Source organism: Brienomyrus brachyistius, chromosome 15 (genome assembly GCF_023856365.1).
Source record: "Brienomyrus brachyistius isolate T26 chromosome 15, BBRACH_0.4, whole genome shotgun sequence".
Classification (NCBI taxonomy): Eukaryota; Metazoa; Chordata; class Actinopteri; order Osteoglossiformes; family Mormyridae; genus Brienomyrus; species Brienomyrus brachyistius.
The window spans coordinates 371,869-386,469 of NC_064547.1; the positions used below are offsets into that span (position 1 = coordinate 371,869).

General features: G+C 48.1%; 1 protein-coding gene across 1 annotated transcript in view; it reads right to left on the bottom strand.

Annotated features, from left to right (window-relative positions):
- Positions 1–1,573: 1,573 nt before the first annotated feature.
- grin3bb (glutamate receptor, ionotropic, N-methyl-D-aspartate 3Bb) overlaps positions 1,574–14,601 on the bottom strand; it is a 77,209-nt gene continuing 64,181 nt past the window's right edge. The window contains exons 6-9 of the mRNA XM_048976063.1: positions 7,901–8,052; positions 5,010–5,174; positions 2,923–2,990; positions 1,574–2,740 (exon numbers count right to left, since the gene is read on the bottom strand). Coding sequence (XP_048832020.1) covers positions 2,206–2,740; positions 2,923–2,990; positions 5,010–5,174; positions 7,901–8,052 — 920 coding nt within the window. The 3' untranslated portion in view covers positions 1,574–2,205. The remainder of the gene's footprint in view (positions 2,741–2,922; positions 2,991–5,009; positions 5,175–7,900; positions 8,053–14,601) is intronic.

Here is a 14,601-nt window from a genome sequence, read left to right on the forward strand (position 1 = left end):
AATTTTTATCTCTCTAGCACCTAAGTCCTATCTGTCGGACTAGAATGATTACCAAGGGATATTTAGCAGCATTTGTGATACAGCTTTGTGATACAGATCTGTTCTTCTCTTAGTTCTGAGTTCTGCAGTTTAACTGGACTTCATTCAGTTACATTTAGCCTAGACTACCTTAAATCCAACAAATTATCGACCAATTACATCTAGTATTTACACATAGTAACAACTACGTGCCAGATAGACTTGTAGACATTCTCAGAACAAACAGGAACAAATACAGCTGTGAAAAAAAGAGATCACTATATTTTTAAACAAATCTGCATTTTAAAATCCTGGTTCTGCTGGCAGGTTGCTTCCAGGTTCAAAATTTCTAAGACAGCAGGACACAAGAATAAGGTGGAGCAGGAGACGCTGGGAACGGCCAGAAACCAGCCAGGTAAAGGCTGGTAGCGACGTTCTAATGCCAGAGACGACCGTAAACTTATCCAACAGTTTCTCATGAGTCGTAGGATGATATCAAGTGACCCTCAAAAGGACTGGGAAGCATTAAGTGCAGGTGTGAGGTGCACTGCTAGGACAGTTCATATCAGGCTCCTAGAAGCAGGACTGAAGTCCCATAAAGCAAGGAAGAAGCCCTTCGTTAACGAGAAACAGGGAACAACCAGACTGCAGTTTGCAAAAAAAAAAAAAAAAACAATATTATACCCATTACGCACACCCATTAATTGAGAAATGAGTGAAACAAAAAATTGTGCTGTGGTCTCAAATTTTTCCATGACTGATTTTAGAGTTTACAAAGTTTTTTGACTGTAAAATTTTATTCACTTTATCTGTCAGCAGATTTACATTTAGCGGAACTAAATTTAGCAGAAGCTAATTGGTACACTTAACGGCTTTAAAGTTGGCAGAAATGCTAGTCCGCTAATGAAAAAGTTAGTTTCTCTCATTAGTGGTTAGTGGAATAGCAGAACCCTGCCCACCACTGTATGTGCTGTAAATTTGCAGCATCACTACCCTCTGGTTCCCATTCCCCTCTCCTCTCCCGTCTTTGCTCCCCCTTCCCCTATTTCTCTCCTGGCACTCTCTGCCTCCCTTTGCCCTCTCCACTCCGCTATCTGCTCCCTCTTTTCCTTCTCCACTTCCTTCCCGTCTCCCCCCTTTCCCTCTCTCACCCCCTTTCCCTCTCCCCTATCTGGTCCCCCTTTTCTTTCTCCACTCCCTTCCCCCGTTTCCCCCCTTTTCCCTCCACTCCCCTCCCCCTTTCCCTCCCCTCTCCCATCCCCACTCCTGTCTCTGCTCCTTTCCCCCCTCTGCTCCCCCTTTTTCCTCCCCACTCCCCTTTATGCTCCTGCTTTCCCCTGTTTTTCTCCTGCTTTCCCCTGTTTTTCTCCTGCCACTCCCCCTTTGCCCTCTCTCTCCCCATTCCTCTCTGTTCCCCTTTGCCTACTTTTTCCCCTTTACCTTCCTTACTCCACTGTCCCCTTTTTCTCCCCTTTATCTTTTGCCTGTATTTTTCTCATACCATCAAGCTTCAGACATTGAACTGTTGATGAATACAGCGAGAATTTCCAGTTGATCATACTTCAATAAGACAATGTTTATTGGGGGTGGGGGAGTCAAAGCCAGAGAACATCACCAGTCCATACTGGAGTATGAAACAATGACACCTTAAAAAGATGCTCCAGGTCTCTGAGCCCACGGCTCCTCATGAGTCCAGACCCCGGGCTGCCGTTGTGAGTTTGCATAAGTGTGAGCCATCTGCGCATGGTCAGGCAGAGACTGTTATCTCTCGCGGCTGATCCCCGGCATGACCCTGACCCTCCATCCATCATATAACAGCGGCTCGCCGCTGCATCTCTGTTTTCACCAGTCTGGGGTCAGTATTTGTGTCTGCCGCCATGGTCTGAGTCTGAGGAGTGAATCGTGTGAGTGTGGTAGCCCATCCTGAAGCGGGACTGTCGATCAGCTTGAGCCAGGGGCTCATGTTCTTCCAGAAAGTGCTTTGCTCTGCCTCATATCTCCTCTCTGGGGCCCTGGATAGTATGGAGAGAGTCAGTGAGTTGACTGTGGGCACCAGCGTCCCAGGGAAGAGTCCAGGGCGGATCCTGCCGGATGGAGATGGCGGTCCATCTCAGGCATGCCGCAAGGTCTTCATGGCCTAGCTGAGCTCTCGAGCCACGGCCTGCGGGAGCCCTTGCCTCATCACCATCACCTCTTGCCATTCTCTTTGGTGGGAGGGGCGCGCATAGCCAGGAGCCTCGCAGGGGGGGTTTGTGTCACCACCGTGGCTTGGGCCACTCTTTCTTGGGCCAGTGAGGTCTGCAGCTCAGCCCTCCGGGCCAGGGCTGTTCTCAGTTGGCCCCTCATCTCTTCGATCTGCTCCTGCAGCTGCTGCAGCTCGCCCTCCTGGGGTAGCAGGCCTGAGGATGAGGAGGCCGAGGGTGGCAGCAGGCTCAGCCCAGGTCCCCCATTCTCACACACAGGCAAGGTTAGCGTCCCCCTGCTGGTTCCGCCAGTTCCTTGCACTTCAGGCGTAGCTTGTGCCTGGAGACGGCGGCTATTGAGGGTCTCCAGGTTGAAGTGGACCCTCTTGTTATCCTTAGGCTCCCGTAAGGCCTTGCTGTATTCATTGTTCCATTTGGTGGCGCTGGTGCTGGTGATTGTGGTGGAGGTGGTGGCGGCACCACCTGTTGGTGGTGCAGGTGGGGCAGGAGGCGAGGGCTGCGCCTTCTGTATGTTACAGCTGGGAAAAGACACGCAAAAGGCAACCATGTGAGGTGTGACAGCGGAATAACATTAATGCAGTCAAGAGTTTGTTGTAACGCAAAACTGGTGTAAAACGCCATAAAAGTCTGAGACACAGAGTGGCTTGTCTGGCACAGCTGGCAAGGTAATTAGCTGGATGATACTTTGCAGAGCCGATACCTCTTTTCTGCATTGGCCCGCTGCCTCTTCACATCCTCATAGGTCATGTTTAATGCTCTGTGGATTTTCTGAAAGACAGAATGAAATGCTGACATCAACCAGAAACTAAATTCTCCTCTTCTAATTTTCTGAAGCGACACCATCCTAAAAATTAATTTCCCCTCTTGCTGGTAATCCTGCCCAGGGAATGTGTGTAGTTCAGGGAGGCTGAAAAGGTTTCGCTTGCAGTTTGTCTGACTAAACAGCAGGTGGCGCCCTATGTGCTCAAATGGGTAAGCACGGGTGTGCTGGATAGGACTGCAAACTGTAGTATGATTTAAGAACCACTGCGGGTATGACAGGAAATGTGGGTAAGAAAAGTGCCGTTTTGCTGGGCAGTGGGTCCCATTGGTGTTATCTGACACAGTGCTGATCCAAAGCTCTGATTCTAAGTTATGTTTCTAGCATTAAAATGTTGTCGCTGTCCCATAAGAGTGTGTCCATGTCTTCTTTGCACGGTCTGTGGCGTTTCTGCATCCCACTGTTCACTGGTCCATCCCAGACTTAACTGGCCATCTTGCCATCATCCTACCCATAGCTTTAGTGTCTGTTGCTTTATATTATTTGACTAAATTCACCACCTTTACTACCAAAGTTCTGATCTGCCCTCGTTGCCGATCCTAATGCCATAAATCAGCTGAATATTCCTGACACTCATTCCAGTCAAACGTGGGAAACCTGTTAATAAAACTTGCAGCATGGTGCCGGTATCATTCCAGTCATTTCTGAAGTTAAAATCCAGCATTTCATTGGTCTCATCATTTAGATGAAATATTTAGCGGAGGCATTGGGATGGACCCAATTTCACTGAAGGACCATTCACTCACTATACACGTCACTAATTTCCTCAATGATCATAGGTGTCTGCCATGTTGGAATCTGTATTCACCATTTTACAATTTTTTAACTTAAAAAATCTACAATGGATTCCAACAATTTCATCTTAATTCTTGTGTTTCTTGGCACACATTTGTAAAATGTTTTTCACAATATAAACATTATAACTTTCAGGGTTTTTGTAACAATGTCTTTTGGAGAAAGTTACCAAACCCGCACACATCTCCAAACTGATCATTCAACGAAAGTCTGACAGTAAAAATTTTTTTTGAGGATCTGTGATGTATAACAGATATTGTACACACCTTGAACAATATGGCTACCACAAGCCTGAAAATTATTATTATGGAAAATATATGTCAAAGATAAACTTTAACATCATGTTGTCAGCAGTAGAAGAGTGAAAAGGGTTAGGATTCTATACTAAAATGAAATTTAAAGTGTTCTTGCACTAAGTTAGTGTCATAATACATGTGTTGTCATTGTTAACCATGTGTGAATGCAGCGTTTCAGTGATGTCTTCTGTCACTGTGATGCAAATAACATATTTTCAGGTCCTGTTTTTGTAATACTCAACAACACCTCCAGGGGAGCTGCCAGAGAAATAGTTCAGGAACAGGAAACCCACATGACAGAGGGGGACCATGCAACACACAGTGGAGGTGGGGGGCTGTGCTGTTACCCACTGAGCCTCCACACCTCCCTCTTGTTGGGAATGTTCATATTTAATTGTTTGCCTGTATAACACCCAGAATAAATAACTCCAGTAAGTTCCCTCATCTTAAGCTGTGTGAGTTGGCCTGGTACCTCCATTAAACCTTTATTATGGTACATTTGCTAACTTGTTCAGGCTATACTGTAGTCATCCAAAATTGTAGCCTTCAGCTATATCATGTTTTATATAATGTAGCTTTTCCTTTTAATATGATTACTTCCATAATGTAAGTTATGGTATTCCATTAGTCAGCCTGACAGGCCAGGGTATGGCCTGTGCTTCACATGCTGCAGCGAGTAACAGGATTTTACCTGATACGGTTATTAAAGACTTTCAGGTTCAGAAGAACCCCAGTGCATTGTGGGTAACGAGTTCTGTAAATGCAGAGAGTGGGTACGCGACCGCCTGGAAAGCCCCGTGGAGGCCTTCAATGCAAATGGATGCGCAGACAGATGTGAAGCGGCGCTCTGATCTCCCCGGAAACGCCCCAATTCACCTGGCTGGTGTGGAGCCAGTACTTGAACTTCTGCCGGCGGCGGATGTGGGGCAGGACGAGGCGATAGAAGGCGTGCTCCCCGGCCAGCGTGAGCAGTGCTCCAGCCACACCCAGGCACAGCAGCACGAACAGCCCAGAGAAGTGCTGTATGCCCATCTGCAGGGTCTGCCGGGAGAGGAGAGGGAGACAGGGGGTGAGGAGAGGGAGACAGGTGCCTCAGCATGGACACACAGGTCTATACACTGCTCAGGAAGACACTGGTCTTCCAGTTACCCAAAGCTTCACAGTTTGAAGGTGAAGCAGGAGACTGACCCTCACTCTGCACTCCTCAGGGACTTAGCTAACCCACCCCCCTCACAGCAGAGATCCAGCTATCCCAAGTCAGTTCTCCATTTTAAGCTCTAGGGGGCAGTATAGGCTTGCGCCCACATACACTGGCTCTCCGTTGGCAGAATCCTGAAATTTATGATGAATCTTTCATAGCTTGGCTTGGCTTTGCTGGGTTAGGGACGAGAAATCCTGCTGACTAAATCTAACAAATTCAAAAGGAGATTTTCAACACCAAAAACTGAAATCCCGCCACAGACAGAGACGATCCTTTCTTCACGGTCACCGAGTCATATGACTGCAGTCTGATCTTCTCATGATATGTCAAATATGGCACTGGTAACGGTATAACCTTCACAATGCATGTCTGAAATGTATCTGGAAAACGTCTAGAAATGGCTCCTTTGCAGCAAAGGTTTTTCACTCAACATCCACTAGGATTACTCATGATCCAAGCTCATTTAGTGCATATTTTTTGGTGACTGAAATGAATTCAGCCGTTCCAAGGACCGACCTGATCTTTGACGGGGCAAACACAGTGGGTCCAAACTCTCCCGATGCACTCAGATGGAGCTGCTGTTAAACATCAACAAAAAAGGTCATCACTGGGACTTGGTGGCCACGCGTGCAGGCGGATTGTTCCAGAAGTGCTGACCCCGCCCCCGTGTCAGGATCCGGAAGCTGAGCTCGCCATTCACAGAAATGATCTCCATTTAATCCTGGGCAGGCTTCAGGAACCATTGACAAGGGTGTCGACAGGCGCGCAAGCCCCCCCATGTGATATACGGCGCTCCCTGCTTGCCAGCACCCAGCCCATCAGGCCCCCATGAGAGCCTGTTGACTGGCTTGCAGTTGTCCACCCCACACCATTAAAAGCTCCAGGCATCTCGCCCCCCACCCTCGAGGCCCATTTCTAGCCTGCGATATTATATGAGTAAAAGGATTTAAAATTTAAATTAGGGATAATCTTTTTAGAACAGACTCAGTTTTTTTAAGTGTAACAAAAAATTGCCAGGCTGATGTCTTTCATCGTTCTCTAACCTATATATCGCAAGGGGCACAGGGATATTATAGCTACAGATTTACTCCTCCAAGTTCTGTCACGGATGATTAAAGCTATTTAATGCTTCACTGACCCCTTTTCCTGTCAAGAAATCAAGGTTTTCATTTTTAGTATCCATTGTTCTACCTAGAATCTGTGAGGAGCTTCCCAGGCTTTTACAATAGTTACTTATTTTCATCTGGTACTGGCCAATAAATGGAAAAAAAAAAACTTGAGGAAACTGAAGTTTCTTCCCGCGTAGCTCCTGTGAGAGAAGCTCACGTCATCTTATTTTCTCAGCTCCTCCTCGAGGCTCACAGATGGGACAGCCTTGCGTGAAATAAACATTAGCATAGGTGATTGGAATTCCTGGCAAGAAACACAAAGATGATTTAATGATGAAGATGCTGGGAGTCACTTCGCACAGATGGCAAAATCACTTGTTGGTCTCTGATGTTCCTGCTGGAGTCGTCCTAATACTTTCATATAAACTCGTCTGTAGGCTCATGGGGTCTGAATGATCACAGAGCCACCAAGAAACAACACAAGCATCACCTTGGCAGGAGAATCACGAGGGACCAAGGTGTCAGGAGAGCAACCAGTCCACGTTGGTTGATTAGATTATGACACAAATTATCTGCAGGAGAACGCAGGCCATTGGCCAGGAAGCGGGGCACGTCCTGGCAGCGAGTTGGAGTGAGTCAGGGCTCAGTCTGGAGATGTGGTGCTTGATATACCCTTCAGCACTCACTCCAGCTTTGGGGTTAGTGAGAGTTAGATCTGACACTCATATCAGTTCAAACAGAGCAGCATGGAGTAACAGAAAAGTAATGAGGGCAGCAGTCTTTCTTAATGTTAAGGCTAAGGGACAGATCATCATTTCCTAAAAATAATAAATCAAAAACAATAGTGCTTTAAGCTTCCACTGTTGCATAGTAACCAGGGAAACCTGTGGAAGCCAGTATCCTCTGAAGTTACACTGACGTAGTCCCCCTCTTTCTATTCTCAGCCTTCACAAAGGTTACCTAGGAATGGGTGTTCAAAAGTTCTAGAGTTTAGTTTTGACTTAAAAGACACTGCAGGCAGTGCGAGCGAATGGGAGGGTGAGCACGGTTGATGGCCCATTTGGGGATCAGTTGACTATTGATCTTGTGTACTGATCTGTTTTGTCTGCCCCTGTGAATTGCTGTGAATCTTGTTCATTGCTGTATTCTGTCTTGTTTTACTCCAAGTAACCTAGATGGCAGCGTGCATCCAGTCCCTGATATGAGCAGCGCCCCTGTTATTTTCATCCCTTATGAAATAGCCACAATAGCCACAGAATAGAGATCTGCATAAGTCTGTGCCTCGTTGACCCTGTCCCTGCCCCACCACCACCCCCGATAAGCCACTCCTTCCCGACCTGCTCCATGCGTCATGCAGTGCCTCCACCATCATATCTGTGGGGCTTTTCACAGAGATGAAGGTGTCCTGCGATTTCCGGGTCGGGTTACCCTTCAGGTTGTTGCTCCGAGGGTCTCACCTCTGTGACGGCAAAGACCCTTTTCCCACAGGGGACCACCTTGTACCATTTGTCGTGCAACATGTCCATGTAGCCGTCTGACTTGTAGCGGCTGATGTATTCCGACACGTTGGAGGTAAGGGGGGAGTTCTGCGGCAGTCCAATCCCATAGCCTGTGGCAGGAATGACCAGAACTTTCAGACAGCATACCTGGGTATTCAAGCGGGTCAATGAAAAATTTATAGCAAGTGATCTGTAAGGAACAGAAGCATGTAATGCAAAACGACTTCTACAGAAAATGCACATCAATGTAGAACTAGAAATGATGCTGTCAGAAGAACAACATTGCATTCTACAGACAATCTCTCCCCATAGCTAATCCTTACTGGATGGGTCAGCTGGAAATGTGAAAACCAATCTATGTGTTTTTACCTGAATGCGCCAAGTCCTAGATATGACAGGCGACTCTGAAACTACACCTATTCATTTATTGCACATTTCTCTTATATGTCAATTATCACAATATTTCCCCATTAACTCAGTGGTTAACTGTATTTCTCTGTCTTCTATGTCTTAATGTCCTGTCTTAAAATGTCATTTATATTACTTATATTCTTTACATGTGTAAATATTTATATTTAATTTCTTACTTTCTCATTACCAACCTTATCAGTGATATTAGTTAGAGCTGTAACAGACACACCAATGGTAACTATCCATCCATCCAACCATTGTCCAAATCGCTTATCCTTCTGGGTCACAGGGGGCCAATGGTAACGACTGGTAACTAATATCAAACAGACACTCATACAGGTACAAGTGCTGTTGCTTTAATTTTGTCTTAGAATTTGAACAGATTCAGATCTTCATCAATACAATGTGTCTGCAAAGATTTTACAGATACTTTCCGAGTTATCACATTAAAGGAATCTAGAATTTTAAAACTGTCCTTTTCTTTCAATATCACTATGCAGTGCTACTTCGGTTTTGGTGCCATCTGTCTCAGCATTTGATGAGTTCCAGATCTTCTCCCGTATTTCCCCCATGTGACTGCAAAGCTTGAAAATGATCCATAAAATACTTTTAGAGTTACTGTGTTCAGAAAACCAAGTGTCTTCTGCAGCCGCTGTTTCCTTCCTTTGTTGCCCCATGAAATGAGATGTTATTCATCCACAGAATGTTTTTATGAAGCCGTAATAAGATCCATTAAAAACTTGTGACTTATCACATTCACAGTTCAAATGTTGTCTACAGTCACCCTTCCCTTCGCTGCCACTAAGCAGCAGTACTTCAGTTTTGGGGTGATTTGTCTCAAAATTTGATCAGTTCCAGTCACTGACACATGCAATGTCTGCAAAGTTTGAGAAATATACTTCAAATAATTTTTGAGTTACCACGCTAAAGCATCAAGTGTTGAAACTGTGCTCTCCTTTCCTATCACTACACTGCAGTGGAGTCTTCCCAAAACCATTTGCACCTCCACGGTTGGTGCTTTCAGTCCTACTTCTACTCCAGTTTCCTCCAAAATGCCAAAGACATGCAGTTACCCTAACTGACAAATTACTTGTGGTCTCTCCCCTGTGAGCATGTCTCTTCCGTGTGATAAACTGCTATTCCACCCAGGGTGCTCCCTAGCCAGGTACCCTATACTACCTAGGAGAGGCTACAGATTCCCCATGATCCTGCTCATGATGAGAAGCTAGATGGATGGATTGATGTTGGCATCAGGGTCAAGTCTAGTGTTAGGGTTATGGTTAGGGTTATGGTTAAGGTCAGAGTGGGCTTTAGGATTGAGTCATGATGTTTAGCATTAGAGTAAAGCGAGGGCAAGGTTCAGATATGGTTTTATGGTTAAGGATTATGCATAAGTTTGGCATTCAGAATAAGGTTTGGATTTGAAGTAGGTGTGCTATTAGATTTAATTCAAAGGTTAGGGTAGGAGTTAGAGTCTGGGTTGAGCTAGGGGTGGTGTTGCCATCTAAGGTTACGGTTTGTCTAGTTTCAGCTTGGGAATTAGTGTTAGAGATAGGGCTAGGATTGCTGTTAAGCTTAAGCCTAACTGCCTGAGACAGACTCTAGGCCCCTCTGAGTCTGACTATGATAAGCTATGAGACAATAGATGGAATACTCTTATACCCCTCTCCTCTGGTATACACATACTCCATGAGGCACAGAAAGTGATCAGGAACAGCAATCACATAAATACACAAGTGCAAAGAAGATATTTGTTGGATTTCAGCCAGTCAAGGTCATAGGTTTGGTTTAGACAAAATCAGCCCCAAACCCCCCCGCCCCCATAAACACAGAGTATTCTGTACTGGTAGTACTGGTAGAGTCACGTTCCACCGTCTATACCCAAGTCTAAGCCCCTGCAGAGAGTCATGATATTTAAGCAACGTGTGTCATACTTAATACAATTGTTTATAATTAACATGTCATAAATTGAGCTGTGTACAATAAAGTTGTTTAAGGTGTTACACTAAATTGTAGACTTTAAAAGGACATGGCCACTTCGGAGTGTAATCCCAATGGAATTAACTCTGGTCTTCCATTTGAAAAGAGCCATAACAAAGGAAGGGAGAGACAAGTAATGAATGTGGAAAAGCTTAACAAAAGCTGAATAATGTTCAGCAAATTCACAGTGAAATCACATAGCCTCTGCGGTGTAACATCATTAATTCAATTCACTTTTTTTGATGAATGACTAATTAGTTTTGTCCGCTAGGTTAACATGGGACATAAACTAATGTCACAGAGACTTTTTGTTTTTTTCTCCTGTAGAAGACAGGCATAAATCATAGTCTTTGTTCCCTCCCCTGACTCCAGCGGTTCTCTGTGGCCTTGCCACCGTCTGTCAGTCGTCCCCAGTCAGGCTGACGGATGCATGAAGCCCTCTGACACCAGCACACTCCATCAGCGAGGGTGACAAGTCATACACACACACACACACACACACACAACTCCCTGCTTTGGGTTAGAAAACAACCACCATATTTTTCCTCGGCCTGGTGGGACGAACTTAATCTTTGATTTGAAAAGCTTAATGGAAGAGTAAGCTCTGGAACACTGCAATAATCTTAATGGAGCACATCTCTCAAGTGCACATAAACTGCAGTGCGTGCCATAAAACCACAACGGGACGGTTTTCCACCAGTAAGATCCGCGGGAAGCTTGTGTTGATAAGGATGTACTTATGAATAAAGCGGACTGTTATCTGTGGCTATTAAATCCCCCACAATGTGCAGAATATTTACCAGTAAAAACAGCTGTGCACTCCATAGTGTCCAGAATGGCAAAGAAGTGCAGTGGCATGTGTACAGACAAAGTGCAATACTTATGAGAGCACTGCTGGCCAGAAGAGTGTCCCACCAGCAACACCACAGTACAGCATGGCGCGCTCGTTCACAGTGCTTTCTGGTAAATATCGGCACTGGAAACATTGCATCCTTTGAAACGGAGTAAAATATGAATTTATGAAATATGCATATATAACAGAAGGCAAGAATGGCACAGTAGAAAGAAAAATACTCCCAATACTGTCAGATGAGCCTGGGCCCTGCTCGGAGCAGGGGGAGAAGGTAACTGGGCCCTGGTCGGAGCAGGGGGAGAAGGTAACTGGGCCCTGGTCGGAGCAGGGGGAGAAGGTACCTGGGCCCTGGTCGGAGCAGGGGGAGAAGGTACCTGGGCCCTGGTCGGAGCAGGGGGAGAAGGTAACTGGGTCCTGGTCGGAGCAGGGGGAGAAGGTAACTGGGCCCTGGTCGGAGCAGGGGGAGAAGGTACCTGGGCCCTGGTCGGAGCAGGGGGAGAAGGTAACTGGGCCCTGGTCGGAGCAGGGGGAGAAGGTAACTGGGCCCTGGTCGGAGCAGGGGGAGAAGGTAACTGGGCCCTGGTCGGAGCAGGGGGAGAAGGTACCTGGGCCCTGGTCGGAGCAGGGGGAGAAGGTAACTGGGCCCTGGTCGGAGCAGGGGGAGAAGGTACCTGGGCCCTGGTCGGAGCAGGGGGAGAAGGTACCTGGGCCCTGGTCGGAGCAGGGGGAGAAGGTACCTGGGCCCTGGTCGGAGCAGGGGGAGAAGGTAACTGGGTCCTGGTCGGAGCAGGGGGAGAAGGTAACTGGGCCATGGTCGGAGCAGGGGGAGAAGGTACCTGGGCCCTGGTCGGAGCAGGGGGAGAAGGTAACTGGGCCATGGTCGGAGCAGGGGGAGAAGGTACCTGGGCCCTGGTCGGAGCAGGGGGAGAAGGTAACTGGGCCCTGGTCGGAGCAGGGGCAGAAGGTAACTGGGCCCTGGTCGGAGCAGGGGGAGAAGGTAACTGGGCCCTGGTCGGAGCAGGGGGAGAAGGTACCTGGGCCCTGGTCGGAGCAGGGGGAGAAGGTAACTGGGTCCTGGTCGGAGCAGGGGGAGAAGGTACCTGGGCCCTGGTCGGAGCAGGGGGAGAAGGTAACTGGGTCCTGGTCGGAGCAGGGGGAGAAGGTACCTGTGCCCTGGTCGGAGCAGGGGGAGAAGGTACCTGGGCCCTGGTCGGAGCAGGGGGAGAAGGTACCTGTGCCCTGGTCGGAGCAGGGGGAGAAGGTACCTGGGCCCTGGTCGGAGCAGGGGGAGAAGGTAACTGGGTCCTGGTCGGAGCAGGGGGAGAAGGTAACTGGGCCCTGGTCGGAGCAGGGGCAGAAGGTAACTGGGCCCTGGTCGGAGCAGGGGCAGAAGGTAACTGGGCCCTGGTCGGAGCAGGGGGAGAAGGTACCTGTGCCCTGGTCGGAGCAGGGGGAGAAGGTACCTGGGCCCTGGTCGGAGCAGGGGGAGAAGGTACCTGTGCCCTGGTCGGAGCAGGGGGAGAAGGTACCTGGGCCCTGGTCGGAGCAGGGGGAGAAGGTAACTGGGTCCTGGTCGGAGCAGGGGGAGAAGGTAACTGGGCCCTGGTCGGAGCAGGGGGAGAAGGTACCTGGGCCCTGGTCGGAGCAGGGGGAGAAGGTAACTGGGCCCTGGTCGGAGCAGGGGGAGAAGGTAACTGGGCCCTGGTCGGAGCAGAGGGAGAAGGTAACTGGGCCCTGGTCGGAGCAGGGGCAGAAGGTAACTGGGCCCTGGTCGGAGCAGGGGGAGAAGGTAACTGGGCCCTGGTCGGAGCAGGGGGAGAAGGTACCTGGGCCCTGGTCGGAGCAGGGGGAGAAGGTAACTGGGCCCTGGTCGGAGCAGGGGGAGAAGGTAACTGGGCCCTGGTCGGAGCAGGGGGAGAAGGTAACTGGGCCCTGGTCGGAGCAGGGGGAGAAGGTACCTGGGCCCTGGTCGGAGCAGGGGGAGAAGGTAACTGGGCCCTGGTCGGAGCAGGGGGAGAAGGTAACTGGGCCCTGGTCGGAGCAGGGGGAGAAGGTAACTGGGCCCTGGTCGGAGCAGGGGCAGAAGGTAACTGGGCCCTGGTCGGAGCAGGGGGAGAAGGTAACTGGGCCCTGGTCGGAGCAGGGGGAGAAGGTACCTGGGCCCTGGTCGGAGCAGGGGGAGAAGGTACCTGGGCACCTATACAAAATGGTACAGCAAGTCGTGTAAATACTACATGGCGTGGGAAACCATATAAAGCAGATTAGGGGTGTAAAGATACATTTATGCATTGTAATGAATTGATTATCAAGGTTGCGACTCAATGCATCAGTATATTTCACCAGAATAAATTTTTGCAGACAAAATAATGATACTCCTGCTTCCAAGTTGTGCTCTCTTGTGCTTACATGCTGCAGGTAGACACACCAAGTTGCAGGGCCTGCACCTGAATTTCTGAAATGCAGGACGTAGAGGAAGACTCATAAATACTCATAGAGGCACTACCTGATGATCTTTGAGCCAGGGTGCTTTTGGGAAACTTGTCCCTGTTTTGTAGCCAGAATGTTCATCAGCACTGCTCCCCTCCATTTTGACAAATTATCATATAATAACAAAGCAACCTTTTCTATTCACTTACATTTGCTTTTCGTAAGCTGTCTGTACCCATGCTGCCCCCAGAGTCCCTCTGCATACCACAATCACTTGTATTTGAGCTGTGTGCATGCCTGACCACATTGTGGCTATGGCTTATGTCTGACCCCACTAGATGGTGCTCTCTGTTAAAAAAAAGGTTCAAACCATGCCCCAAAGAAAACCAAGAGCACCATCTAGTGGAGTGAATAGAATCCAGCAAATGGTTCATGAAGCATCATTTTAACCATCTCTGTTGCCATCTCTTGGCAATTGACAAGCTAGCAAGTGCGGCATGTTCGATTGAAGCGGTTGCTAGGCAATTCTTGTGAGACTCAAAAGATTCATAGGAGATGTTTTTGATATCATTTATGCATGCATGCATGCATCCATCTTCTGCAGTTTATCCAGGGTCGGGTCATAGGGACAACAATGTATGCAGGGTTATAATCTCTCCAGCATGTCCTGGGTCTGGCCTAAGGCCTCTTCCTGGTTGGACATGGCCGAAACACCTTCCCATGGAAGTGTCCTGGAGGCATCCTAGATAGACATCTCAACCACCTCAACTGGTTCTTTTTGATGTGAAGCAGCAGTGGCTCTACTTTGAGCTCCTCCCGAATGTCTGAGCTCCACATCCTCTCTTTAGGGCTGAGCCCAGACACTCTGCAAAGGATACTCATTTCTTGCCACTTGTATCTATCCAAAGCTTGTGAGCATCAGTGAAGGTAAGAACGTAGATCGACCGGTAAATTTGTATTTTCTGACCTGATTTTGGTCATCATTGCT